The sequence below is a fragment of the Cariama cristata genome, unplaced genomic scaffold, assembly GCF_000690535.1.
Source record: "Cariama cristata isolate BGI_N322 unplaced genomic scaffold, ASM69053v1 scaffold37728, whole genome shotgun sequence".
Lineage (NCBI taxonomy): Eukaryota > Metazoa > Chordata > Aves > Cariamiformes > Cariamidae > Cariama > Cariama cristata.
The window spans coordinates 1886-14784 of NW_009633560.1; the positions used below are offsets into that span (position 1 = coordinate 1886).

The 12899-nt window shown below is 51.8% G+C and overlaps 1 protein-coding gene across 1 annotated transcript in view; it reads left to right on the forward strand.

Annotated features, from left to right (window-relative positions):
- IRF8 (interferon regulatory factor 8) overlaps positions 1 to 5889 on the forward strand; it is a 6484-nt gene extending 595 nt beyond the window's left edge. The window contains exons 2-8 of the mRNA XM_009706796.1: positions 774 to 957; positions 2001 to 2089; positions 2585 to 2696; positions 3052 to 3099; positions 3636 to 4022; positions 4354 to 4469; positions 5557 to 5889. Of these exons, the coding sequence (XP_009705098.1) occupies positions 774 to 957; positions 2001 to 2089; positions 2585 to 2696; positions 3052 to 3099; positions 3636 to 4022; positions 4354 to 4469; positions 5557 to 5736 (1116 nt within the window). The 3' untranslated portion in view covers positions 5737 to 5889. The remainder of the gene's footprint in view (positions 1 to 773; positions 958 to 2000; positions 2090 to 2584; positions 2697 to 3051; positions 3100 to 3635; positions 4023 to 4353; positions 4470 to 5556) is intronic.
- Positions 5890 to 12899: the final 7010 nt, after the last annotated feature.

The window sequence follows — 12899 nt, forward strand, 5'->3', positions numbered from 1 at the left end:
TGGGGAAAAACTGGAAAATTCCATCCTGAACTGAAAAGGTCAAGCTCTTCCCCAGAAATTCCCTTCCCTCTGCCCCTGCTTCCAAATATCTGTACTGGTGAGCGAGTTCACTTTCAGGGCAGTGACCGCTGGTTAGCGGCTGGTTCAGGAGCACTGGGTGATGAGGATGGCACTGAATTCAGCCATCTGAAAATATCTACATAGCTATAAAACAAATAAGTATGTATATTTAAAAAGACATATTTTACAGTCTCCCTTCGGTGGTAAAATGTATTCTCCCACCTAAAGCACAAATGATGTTCTGATCTTAAAAATTAATCAACTTTTATTTTTATTAGTCAGGATGTGGAAAATGAGGCTTCTTTTTTTTTTTAATTGAGGTGTTACCAGGTCGTTAGAAACACCACTGCTTCAGCAGTGATTCCTTGCATCCCCAGCAGCTCCTGACCTGTTGGTGCAGAGATGAAGCCACATACTAAGATCTTGACCTGTGTGTTTTTTAAACCCTGGGTGCTGCAGCCCTTCCTGCACCCCGGGTGCATCGCTGGGGCAAGTGGTGCTGCTCTGCACCCAAATACCCGTGCACGTGTCTGCAGTCTAGGAGCGAAACAGCAAATACGCATGGGATGGTTGAGAGGGTGGAAGAGGCGGAGAGGTGGGGAGAACAAGATGCAAAATGCTCTCAGCAGCCCCAGCTTCTTTGCCTCTGGGGTTGAAGGGATTTGCAGAGCTCACGTGGAGGATTGTTTTTTTTGTTTCTTGTTTTGTTTTAGGCCTGGGCTGTTTTCAAAGGCAAGTTCAAAGAAGGTGACAAAGCGGAGCCGGCCACGTGGAAGACGCGACTGCGCTGCGCTTTGAACAAGAGCCCTGACTTTGAGGAGGTAACGGACAGGTCCCAGCTGGACATCTCTGAGCCCTACAAGGTCTACAGGATCGTCCCGGAGGAGGAACAGAAATGTGAGTGCCCTGATAAAGGACTGACCCCTAATGCGAGTCAGTCCTGTGCGTAACCGTGGACTTGTGCTGCTGACCTATGTCTAAGCACAGCTTCCCGGCCAGATTCTGCTCTTGTGCCGTGATACTTTGCTTGTCCTGCCTTGCAGAAGATGTCCCCTGTGTCACTGTGGTGGCAGGGAGGGGAGGAGGAAGGACAGACTTTTTTTTTTCTACCCCTCTAAACAGCTGCTTAGGAAATAGAGGATAATCGGTGCATCATGTAAGCATCCATCCCATAAGGATGTAGTAGGGGTAAATCCAAAATTGTTCCCCCCCTCCTTGGGAGGTGGTACTTGAGTCCCAACCCCTGCCCTGGGCAGATGGCAGGGAGCTGCAGTGAATCCCTTCTCTCTGCCAGAAGTGATTAGAATGACAGTAATTTCAGAGAGCAGTTACTGCTGTGATGTCCGGTGCGGCGCAGGTTGCACTAAGTATATCTCTATTTGTGGTTAGGCGTGTGTGTGCTTTTCCTTTTTTAAAGTTAAAAACTTGTGAAAAAAAAAAATCATCTCGCTGTCAGGAAATCTGCCTTTAGCATTTCGGTCTCGTCCAGCCGTGTTCACACGGGGGGCATACCGCTGCTATGCAAATGCCACGGCAGGTTCCCACCGGCAGCACGACTGCGCTCGGGGCGGCTGGCGGAAAAAGGAGAAGCAGCAGCAGCCCCAGTCTCTGGGGTGCTCAGAAAAAACCCAACCCTCTCCTTGGCTCTAGCTCTTTCTCTGCTACTGGCCAGACTTTTGATTTGCCTTGCTGCTGGTTACTGTGCATTGGGGGCAATGGGTTGCAAACTGGGTTTTGGTCCCCAAAAGCAGCTCAGGGTAGATCTGGAGGGGTCTGTGAGCACCCTCCCCCCCCCGGGGTACTGTTATGTGACTTTACCGTCCTGTGGTTCTCGGTTTCATAACTTTCGCGGGGTGGAGGGTTTCTAAAACCCAGTGGCGAGATGAGCTGTGGCTGGGGGGGATGTGTATCCTTACCGCATCCTGGCCCTCTCCTTCCAGGCAAAGCAGGCATTGCCAACGGGAGCAGCCTGAATGATGTCTCGGAGATGGACTGCAGTTCCTCTGCAATTGATGACCTCATTAAAGAGGTAAGCCCTCACCGTGGCTGCAGGTCACCTTGGCTGGAGGTGAACTGATGGTGTTGAGTTGCCTGATAAAGTGTGGTTCTCATGATAAAGTGAATTTCCTAAAATTCAATCTGCAAAGCTGGTGGGCAATGCTGGGTTTTGCGGCTCATTCATGTGAGCCAGCGCCGGGATGCAGTTGTGATGAGTGGTTTGTGCTCTCTATTTGCATCTGGGCAGTCAGGACCATCGCTGGGGGATGGAGGCTGTTTCGCAGCTCTGTTCCCCTTCTTGGCCGTGTTGCATTGGGCTGCTTCTGCTTAGGAGCTCTTGAGGGTGTTGTTTGAGTGTATGGCCTGGGGAATGCCCAACTTGATCTTTCTATCAAAAAAAAATTCATTGGCACCCTGTTGGCATTGTCATTTGGACCCTCTCTGAGCGCTGCGGGGGTCTCGGCGCAGGGCAGCGGCTGCCCAAGGCATCGAACCTGCTCTGATCTCAGTGTCTGGTCTCGCACAGCCCCCCTGCGTAGATGAATACCTGGGGATCATCAAGAGAAGCCCCTCACCTGCCCAGGAGACCTGCAGAAACCCCCCCATACCTGACTGGTGGGTGCAGCAGCCCAGCCCTGGTAAGTAGCCGACAGCATGTGCGGTGTTTGACAGGACCGAGATTTTTTGTCTGGGGCAGGAAAAAAACCCAACTTACTGTGCAGTGATGCTTAATGGACAACTGTTACATTTTATCTTCCTTATTAAGAATGCTTAAAGTACTAATTATGAACACTGCTTGCTACCAGGCACCCAACAGTGTGCATTGCACAGGATCAAACCCACCTGGGAGTATTTGCTGGCATCTCCTGGTTGGGAGCGGGGAATCTTGGTGGGCCTGGGACAGAAAACCCAGGGGGGCTAGGGGAGGGGCGGGGGAATTGGGGGTTGGGAGCTGGGCACGTAGGCTCAGCTTGGCTTTCTCTCTGCCCACAGCGTTGCCCCTGATGAACGGATACTCTGGCTATGAGCAGCATCATTCAGGTAAGGGAGCCGCCCTGCTCGGTTGTGGACTGTGGCCATCAAATGCTTCTCTGGGGCTTGGCCTCACGTGTGCAGTGGCAGAAGATGGCTCTGACTCTGCTGCCTGCCTTGGGGGGGAAGGCTTTGCTTTGGGTTTTGGGAGGTGCTGCACCCTCCTGAGTATCCACAGGGTTTACATGCTGAGCAAGGATGCATCCTGCCTGGTATCCTGTGGCCATGGCCCTGGCACGGGGGGCTGCCCCGGGCTGCTGGGGTCAGCCCATGCCTTTGCTGCGGGCAGATCTCCCCATGGCAAGGGAAGTGTGGGGCAAAGGCAGAAGGAAAGGGCTTCGTATCGGGAGCTCTCGCTTGCTGATCAGCACTGCTACCAGGCTGAGTGCTGGAGGAGATATCCTCCTGCAAGTAGGTTGTCTCCTCCATCAGGTGAGACTTGCTCCCAGGAAATTTTGCTGCTTTCATGGGGTTTGGGCATTGCGGTGAAGAGCAGTCAGTTTGTCTTCTCCTGATGGGTAGTATATATATCCATCACCTCCCAGGTTACTCCCAGATGGTGATCAGCTTCTACTACGGTGGGAGGCTGGTGGGCCACATCACCACCTCGTGCACCGAGGGCTGCCGGATCTCGCTCAGCCAACCCTCCAGCCATGGTGAGAAGATGTACTCCCCAGATGCCCTGGAGCACGTGCGGTTCCCCTCGGCCGATGCCATCCAGAATGACCGTCAAAAGCAGATCACCAGGAAGCTTTTTGGGCATCTGGAGAGGGGGGTCCTGCTGCACAGCAACAAGCAGGGCATCTTCATCAAGAGGCTGTGCCAGGGCAGGGTCTTCTGGAGTGGGAACACCATGATCTACAAGGACAGGCCCAACAAACTAGACCGGGATGAGGTGGTGAAGATATTTGACACCAACTTATTCTTCAGAGGTTTGTAGGAGCATTCCTGTCATTCTCTTCATCTGCTTGGTGGGGTTGGAAGGGTAGGACCCTCTTGCCTTGAAGCACTTTGGAGTCATCACTGCCCATCACTGATGGGTTACCCTAGCGCTCTGGATGAGTAGCTGATCCTACCAGATCTAGGAAGGAATAACCTGGGGTTTTATGTCACTTAGCAAATTCCTCCCGGTTGAAGGCTTTGCACAGCAAAGCTGGCTTCTCGTGAGCTCACAGCTTTCTTCCGTGGCAGGGTGCTTGGTCCCAAAGCTGTGTAGCAAAGGCTTGCAGCAGGCACCTTCTAACTGTTCCCCTCTCCGTGCAGAGCTGCAGCAGTATTACAACAACCAGGGCCGCTTCCCAGACAGCAGGGTCATGCTGTGCTTCGGAGAGGAGTTCCCGGATGCGGTGCCGCTGCGGTGTAAGCTCATCCTTGTCCAGGTACGGAGGGTTGTACTTTGGAGCTCTGCTGCTGAATTTCCCACCTTGTCTGGACCATATTGCCCCTTTTTTTGCCCCTAACAAGTAGGGCTCCAGCTTCAACGTCCAGAGCCACAGGCCATTTTGGTCCCTGAATTGGTGGGGTGGCGTGAGCATCGGCTTGTCCATGGCCTCCTGAGAGGTGCTTGGGCTGTTGCTTGTCAGAATCCTTGGTCTGGGTAGATCGTGTTTGCAAACAAAGCCCCCAAATGGCAAAAGCTCTACTGACTTGCTAGGAAATCTGTTCTCTTCCTACCATTTCTGCCTCTGGGCACTGGGACCTCTGCCCTCTCCTGTGGGAAATGAGGGAATAAATCCCTGGAATGGTTGAGTTAAGGGACAGCCTCATGCTGAACAGCCAACAGATGTTGTGGACAGCAGTGTGGGGTTGGGGAAACCTTCAGGAGGGTGAAGGTGGGGATGGAATGAGAGGGGCAGTCCCTGGCTCTGGCCAGAAACTTCTCCCTGGAGAAGCTGAAGCAATTCTGGGATCTCAAAGTCTTGGGACAATGCATAGGGTGTTTCTGGAGCCCGCAGCCAGTGTGGGAGCCCCTTGGACAGCAGGGATGTGGCATGGAGGGCACCGAGAGGGCGTTGCATCCACCCTTGAGCAAGCAAAGACTCACTGAGTCTGTGAGGTCCTGGAGGGGATTTTACAAGTTCAGAGACTGGTCCAGTGCCTCATTGCACAACTTTCTGACCTGGTCACCTCTTCTTGCCTTGGGTGTCTGTGCCAGAGGATCACTCTGCATGTGCTGGGATGTTCCCCAGCTTGTCCTCACCTCCACATAGCTCTGCTGGGAGAGGAACTCTTGTGACCGCTCCTTTTCTCTTAACGGTGCTTGTGCCAAGGTGGCTTGTGGATTTGGACCTGTAGGCCTGGCTGGACCTGGCCACCTGGGTCTGTTTGACACAACTGCTCTGCTGTGTCTCTCCCACCTCGTACCCTACTACCTGGGCTGGTGGGGATGGATGGCAGCAGTGGGAGATGCCCAAAGAGGTTCCTCTTCATTTAGTGCCTTCATGACTTTTTTTTCTTTTTGTGTAGGTGGAGCAGCTGTGTGTCAGGCAGGTGGTGGAGGAGGCTGGGAAGACCTGCAGCAACAGCAGCCCCATGCTCCCCATAGCTGATGAGACACAGCATGACCAGGTGTACAGGATCTTCCAGGACATCTGTGCGACGCACCAGCGGCCACTCTTTAGAGAAAACCAACAGATTGCTGTCTGAGCCTCCTTCTCTGCAGACATAGCGTGGTGGTTTGGGTTGATCGTGACCCAGTTTGGTCCCATTAGTTCCTAAATTCCCCTTTTGGAAAGCTGGTTTTTGTTCTTTGCTGTTTCCAGTCCAGAATGTGTATAAATACAGCAGAAAAAGAGAAAGTAGGTTGGATGCTCAGCATCCATCCTGCAAACACTTTACTGATAAAAATGCCTTCTGTACCAAGCAGGGTAGTCCCAGGACTGTTGTCTATCGCTAATGGTGGGGGGAGGAGGGAGCATCTGAGCTGTGCGGGAAGGTCAGGGCTGGCTTTGCTTTGGGTTGCCTTTGTTAATGGCCAGTCAAGCAGAACTGAACATCAACAGCTGTAATGACCTGTCCCAGTGGTCTGCGACTCGGACCTTCCTGAGAATTGCCATTTGGTAGGAGGTGACCCTTGGAAAAAGCCTTTAAAATGCTCAAATGTAGGAAATTCTTTCCACAAATCAGCTTTTTCTGCCCCCAAAGAGTCCTGCTGGTGGAAGATAGGGTATGCCTTCCAAGGAGAACCTTCTCAAATTCCTTTTTATTTTTGCTATGAAGTTTATATATTGATCTGTAATATCAAAGGATTTTGAAATTTGGAAACCAATGCAGAGATTATATATGTAAATGTTGAATATAAGAATTCAGGAATGTTAATTTTTCCTAACCAGAGACAGAGTTTATATAAATATATAATATCTTTAATTTTAAAGATTGCAGCGTAGTGTGAATACTTTGGCTTCACCCTCCCAAACACACGTGTTGGTCTCTCCCAAGCGTGACCAGGCAGCAGCATCCATGTGTAAATCCTCATTAACACGCTTTGTGTGTGCACCCAGCACCGGGGAGCTGCTTGGGCATGGGCCTTGTGCCTTGCAGCTGACACAAACCAGGACTGCACATGTGTGCGTGCTACTAAGCTGCCTATTTATTTTATGCCTGAGGTTTATTAAATTTTTTTTTGTAATTTTTTTATCTTCCTGCAATTAAAGTGCTATGTTTTGTATTTCTCTTGCAATGTGGTTTTTTTGGTTGTAATGAGTGGGGTGTCAAATCTGGTGGGGAGTGCCTGGTATCTCTGACTTGCTTCTGCCCTGGTTGTCCCTGCGGTGGGGTCTGTGTTAAGCCCCCGTTGTCACCTCCTTTCTGCTGTGTAATTGCCTGGCTTCATCTCTGGGGCAGGAGAGAAATGAGCCAAAAATGCTGGAATGCAGTGGAGGGAGGAAAAGGCTGTTGCTTGTAGAGCCTTCATCCCAAGGAGGGTGAGGATGGGTCCCTGCTCATCTGCCACAGCACTGACCTGGGTGCCCTTAGCTCTCTGACCGGGGCTGTGATACTCCAAGGTCAGGGGGTGGGGGGTGGTTATTTATGGTCCTGCTCAAAGGCATACTCTTGTCCTCCTGTTACTGCCTGGTGGAGCGTTTCCTTGTCTTCTCCATCCAACTTTCCTGTGGGGTCTGGTCTAGTGAGGTGGGTGTCATTTGGGGAGAACTGGGAGCATCTGCCTTGGTCAAACGAGGTCAATGCTGTGGCAGGGGAGACCAAGCATCTGCAGTCTGCCTTTGCTTCAAGTCTGTGTTTGGGGCAATGCCTCAAGAAGCTCTGGAAGGGTGTGAGGACCATGTTTGATCTGTCCCCTTGTCCTCTGTGAAGTACAAACATGAACTCCAGCTCCTTCCCCACAATGGGCTCTGCCATGTGCTCTGGGTCAGCCCTGCCAAGGGGTACAGGTGGAGAAGCACCAGTCTTCATGGGATGACCCTGGTACCCAAAGTACCAGGGGATGTAGGCACTTGTGAAGGGGATGTCTGGAGATCCAGGCAGCTGGTGGCTGAATCTCCTTAGCAGATGGATGCAAAACTGTCCTTCCCTGCTTGGATATCAAATAGATCAGCCCTTTTTTGCTGCTCTACCTTTTTCTATTAATGATAGAGATCTTCCCAAGCATGAGTGTGTGTCCAGGGCACAGTTAAAATGTGAGGACCCTGATCTGGGGTGAGATGACCACAACGCACTGCTGCCAGGATGTTGTTCTGTCTGCGGGATTGCTAACTGTTCTGGGGTGAGGAACTCAGCCTTCCCAATGAAGTCTTCCCTAAAAAAATGAAGCGTTCAGCTCCTGTGGGACTTCAAGCTGACCCCCTTGCATCCCTACGGGGTAAGCAGTTACAGCCTCTGTCGCAGAGAGCAGTAGGTGCACAGCAGACAACACACGACCTACAGCACCCAAAAAGTGCTCTGAGATCGGAGACCCAGCTGAAACTTTGTGGTTAGACATTAGGATTAAGGGAGGCCCTGTATCCCAAGCTGTTTGTGCTGTAAGCACCCCGCTTTATGGCTAAGCTCTGCTCCGTGCCCCAACCATGCTGGTGGGATGCTCATAGCCCTGCCTGCACCCTCTGCCTGTCCCTTGCGGGGATTACAGCATGTGCCTTTGGTGCTTGTGAGCGGAGATGGCTGCAAACCAAGATTTTTGAGGATGCGCCAGGATCCAGAGTACAATGAAGTCCCCAACTCCCGTAAGCACTTATGGGATGCTTGGTCATCGAGGTGGGGATTGCACCTTGTGGGTGCACGCTCAGCATTCACCCCCAGCCTTTCTCTGCTCGTCCTGAGGACCATCAGGGTGTCCCCTATGGGGTTTAATCCTGTTCCAGTCCTTGGTGTTGGCTCAGAGTGTGAGGAAGACTCACCTCCCCGTGGGTGAGGTGCCTGGCAGGGAGAGCTGGCAGGGGGGAGGTGGGAGCAAGGCACCCGCTTGCGGTCTGCGCTGGAAGAACACGTGCCCACTTGTGAAACACATGGTGGGCTGCAGGCTGGGACACCATAAACACTGCTTGCGGTTTCCCCAGATGTCCTGGTGTAAGTCCTTCCTCAGAAACCACCATCTTGTGCTCGCCTGGAGCCACCTGCTTCGTATTCAGGGCTCTTTCAATTTCCACCCCAAGACCGCGGAAGAGTGGTGGGGAGCAGAGGTACCTTTTGTTGGACCCGGCTGCATGGTTTATTTTTAGTGTTACTGTCGTGTCTCAGAGCCCAGAGCTCAGTTTTGGGACCGTGCTGCACCTCGCTCCATAAAACCAGCAGCACGGCTCCCATCCCAAACAGCTTCCAAGCCATGTCCAAGAGGAGACAACTGGTGGGTGTGGAGGAACTGGGAAGGAAACTCTGGGATAGCCTCATGTGGCAGAGGTGGGATGCAAGAAGGATAACATGATGGGGTGCGTGACTGTGTGCAGGGGTTACCTTTTTGCTCAGGGCTCAGGTAGGACTTGCAGCAGCATTGGGTTTGTGCTTAATGCCTGGCCCAAGCTGGATTTTCCTGTCCCAAAATCCAACACGAGGCTGATGTTCACTCACAAAGCGCCAGATGCTCCGTAAGACCAGAGCAGGTTTTGAGGTAACTGTACCGGATCGCACAAAGGGATGCTCTGATCCAGACTCATGGTGGCCTTACTAAAAGCCAGGAGGAATTTCTGCACATCTCATACTTGTCCCTCAAGTCTCTTGGCCAGGCAGGCAGGGTGCTGCCGTCCCCATCATCCCAGCTGGGAAACTGGTGCTGGTGGTATCTGGGAGTGCTCCGACCTGGAGGCAGCGCCTGCATCCCGGGCACCCATCCCTGCACCTCGCCTGGCCCCAGGCAGCTCCGGTGAGCTGCTTGGTGCAGCTGCACCAAGTCTTAGTGGTTTTGGGTGACCGGGGACTCAAATACTTTCATTGGTTTCTGTTCGCTTGGGTTCTTCTCTATGGCCTCACTGAAGTGAAACCTCAGTGCCTGGTGTTGGCTCTTCTTCGTCAATGGCTCATCCGTTGGCGAGTCCGTACAGAGGCCCATGTCTTCAGCTGAGGGTCCCATCCCCAAATCCTGGGGATGCAGTGCCCACTGCATATAGTATCTGTGGCACAGGCTGCATCCTTGCCACTGAATGATCCTCACCAGTATAGCAGGATTGTGGGTAGCATGAATGAGAAGCTCAAAGGCTGTCCTCCCCAAAATGCTCGCTGCTTGTCCGAATGTAGTTTCCTACACCTCGAGCATGTGTATGAGTTGGAGTAACGATACCATCAAACTCCTGACTGATGTGGAGATATTTCCTTGCTTACTGGGAAGGCCAACCTGGGTACCAGGTCCTGCTGTTCCTCTGGAGAGGGCTGCAGTCCCCCCAGACATGGGAAGGTCCTTTCTGGGAGATGCCCATGCTAAACTCCTGCCTTCAGGAGCAGAAGGGCAGAGTAAAAGTTTCACATGGGAAGGAGAGAGGAGCTGGGTTTCCCTGAAGGCAGACTGACCTTTACTTGCAGGAGATGCAGGGTTCTCCTCAAGCATGTTTGGTAAGGAGCAATGTGCTTACCCAACCCTCCTAGCAGCCGGCAGAGAAGGGTAGACCAGGGCAGACAATGTGGGGGAATTTTCTATCGACTCCTGTCTAAGATCTTCCAACACGAAGACATCTACTCCCTGGGGAACACTGGAACGTTTTGATTTCTGGATGCTGCAAAGGACTTGATTTGTCATAACTGGGAGGCAGTTGTGCTGCTGGGAAACATTTTCGTTGGGAGAAAATGAGCCTGGTTATATCCTGCAGCGTTACCAGGCTTGTTCATAACGTGCTTCAGTAATTTCCCATGACATACCCTTCAACAACTGCAAAAAGGACCACTGCATGTGGCTTTAGGAGCAGGATTCGGTGTCTATGAGGACAACCAGCTTCTATCCATCCCTCCTGCATGCTTGAAATACAGCGTGAGGAGTTACCTGGTGACGAATCTCCTGCATGGAGAGCAGGCTTGCTGGAGTGGGGAGAAGGAAGGTGAGGTTTGGTCCAGCTAAAACTGAGACTTAGCCCATCTCAACCTGGAGAAAGAGGGAAAGCTCTGCAGGCATCTCCATCCAGCTCTGGAGGCCAAGCGCGCTGTGCAGAGAGACAACCACACTTCAATCGCAGCTCCCAGCTCGCAGTTGAACTGCTCAGGAATACAACATAAACCAGCTACAGCTGCTTCCTCCAACCTGCTGCCGCTTGGCGTGGGCCCCCACCGGCCCCTATAGGCGTTAGAAAACAAACAGTCACTTTTTATTTCTAGACACCAGGGTTTCCAACTGGTTTGATTGCTCAATGCCCCATTTCAGCACAGCAGCCTGTCCACGACGAGCATCTCTGGGCTCTTCCTGCGAGCGTGTTGTAATATGGGAAGCACCCTCCTTTGCATGGTGACCATGGCAGGACATCTCCTCCCCACCCTTGGGAAGGCAGGAGAGCTTCACAGGGGCTTGTACCTCCCTCTCCAAAGGGTTTGTACCCTCTTGGGTGGTCTTATCGCTAGAGAAACCTCAGTGATGCCTTGTGAAGGAAGCCTGGCAGGACAACCTAGAGCTGTCTTTGGTGGACCTCAAGGGGCTTGCACCATTGTGCTCAAACTGGCATCGTGTGGCATTTCCAATTTACACTTGCATTGGGTGGCCACCCTACGTGGCTGGTGGGGCTTGGTTCACGTGTCAAACCACATGTCTCATGAAGTTGGATCTGTGCAGGCAGTGGGAGGGAATGGATGGTCCAAAGGCAACTCATCAGCTCTGAGCATCTCAGCTCCATTAGGACTGATTGAGAAGAAGGGAGAGGAGGTGGTGGGAAGAGCCGAGGGCGAGGAGTCTGAAGTTGCAGGATCTGAGCCCGGGGAGGCAGCCAGCCTGCCGATTTCCTCAAGCTAGACTTGGCTGCAGGAAGGTCTCACGCAGAGGAAAGGAGATCCCAAACTCCAGCAAGCGTGACAGCCACTTATTTTTCTGAATCCGTTTTTGACAGATGACCTCTTCCTCCTGCAAGTCTTTGCTGTAACACCAGATACGAGGTCATGAAAACAGGCTCCACCCAAGCCACAGCTGCAAAAATACACAAGGACGAGAAGAAATACGGTGATACTTGTTTTGTTTTGTCAAACCTTTGGGTTTATTATGAGACCAAGTCTTTGAAACCAAGGTCCAGGCTGAAATCCCCTGCCTTACCCCTGAGTTTGCATGCGCCTAGATGTTGTGTCCCGCTCTGAGTTTATTTTTAGGGCATGCAATTTTCTTGCAATAACACAAACACCCTGGTGCATCGAAGTGGCTGGAACCATTAAACATGGTCAGACAGCTTTTCATGTGCGTCACAAGCCACCCAGATACCAGGTAACCTGGGCCTTTAGTTGCTCTTTGGAAGAATAACGTGGAAGAACTTCGATTCAGCCCTAAAGCGCTCATGAAAATGGGAGGAAGCAAAAGGACATTTCAGGTTGTTGCACAAAGACATCTTTGTAATGTGACAATTAAAAAATATACTCCAAGCTGGAGAAACATTCCTTCTCCTTCTTTGTTCCCCCCAATGTCTGAGAGTAGCTGAGTGTTCCAAAGAGTTGCTCCAGCTCTTGCTGAGAGTATAATTCTCATGGTTTATGTAAAGCTTCCTTACTTGTGCTGGATGTTTTACAGAGAACCACAAATCATAACATGATTTTGAATTTTGGAGCAAGTAGGCTGTGGATTTCAACAATATCAGTCACCACCATGCTACAGTTCCTTGTTCTTCTTCTGCTGGGTTTCAAAGGGAGTTTTGCCCCAATTCTTCTCCTGCATCCCCACTGCAATGACCCAAGAAAAGAGGTGCTGGAGACGGTGCATGGGTGTGGGAGCTGCCGCCGTGAAATCCTGCACTGCTTTCACATATCTGCTCTGTTCTCCTGCAAGACTGGGTGTTGCTGAACCAAACCGTGAGCTCAACTGCCTTAAAAAAAAGCCCCTGTACCCTGTATCTTGGATTTGACTGTGTTCAGGGATTGCGTTTACCTCTTAGCTTGGTGCTGAGCTCCAGCTCAGAAACTGGAGTTGTAATTGAGTAATAACTTGTTTGCTCACCGAGACCATAAAGAAAACCCACGTTTCCTTGACACCAGATGCCTTGGTGCACCATGGTCTCCATCCATGCCACACTGCAGTAGCCGTGTCCAAGGGCCACCAAACATCACCTTGGTGTCTCCATGCCACCAAACCCACCTCCACTGCATAAGCCAAGGATGCCCTTCTCCTCGTTCAACCCTGGTCTCCTCCTGCACCCAACAGCCCCATTCCCTGCCTAGCCTTGCAGCTTAGGAAAACGCCTTGCAAATCC